We start from the raw sequence: 624 nt of genomic DNA on the forward strand, positions 1-624 counted from the left end.
GCCACCCCCATCGTCTCCAAGAAGGGCTACCTGCACTTCCTGGAGCCGCACACGGCCGGCTGGGCCAGGCGCTTCGTGGTGGTGCGGCGGCCCTACGCCTACATGTACAACCACGACAAGGACGCCGTGGAGCGCTTCGTGCTCAACCTGTCCACCGCCCAGGTGGAGTACAGCGAGGACCAGCAGGCCATGCTCAAGGTGCGCCACGGCCGCGGGCTGGCGGGGAGGGCGGGAGCCGGGCCCAGCCCCCCGAGGGCCGCGTCCCCTCACCGCTTGGCCGAAGCAGTGTGAGTGGATGTCACGGGTGGGGGTGTCGGGCTCAGCCTCTCGCGTTCCGGGGTCCCTCTGCCCACCCGTGAGGCGCGCGGTCCTGGTGATGACCAGCAGTGAGGGCTGGGTCGAGCATTGGTGCCAAGGATGCCCCAGATGGCTGACGACACAGTGCGTCTTCCAGAGACACCCACAGAGGGTGTCAGGAGCCCTGCAGGCCCAGCAGGGCACTGGGCCCAGGAGGGCAGCCTCCTGCCCCCCAGCTTTCCCCCAGGTCCTCTCCGAGCAGGCGGCAGCCTGGGCCTGTGTGTGAGGAGCTCTGAGTCCTCCCGGCTGGCGCCCGGGGTTCCTCAA

At 69.7% G+C, this 624-nt stretch overlaps 1 protein-coding gene across 1 annotated transcript in view; it reads left to right on the plus strand.

The window, feature by feature from the left end:
- LOC104984295 (kinesin-like protein KIF1A) overlaps nucleotides 1–624 on the plus strand; it is a gene marked incomplete at its 5' end in the record, with an annotated part of 37,208 nt that overhangs the window by 34,274 nt on the left and 2,310 nt on the right. The window contains 1 exon segment of the mRNA XM_010833966.1: nucleotides 6–198. Coding sequence (XP_010832268.1) covers nucleotides 6–198 — 193 coding nt within the window.

Source organism: Bison bison, unplaced genomic scaffold (genome assembly GCF_000754665.1).
Source record: "Bison bison bison isolate TAMUID 2011002044 unplaced genomic scaffold, Bison_UMD1.0 scf7180017845367, whole genome shotgun sequence".
NCBI lineage: Eukaryota > Metazoa > Chordata > Mammalia > Artiodactyla > Bovidae > Bison > Bison bison.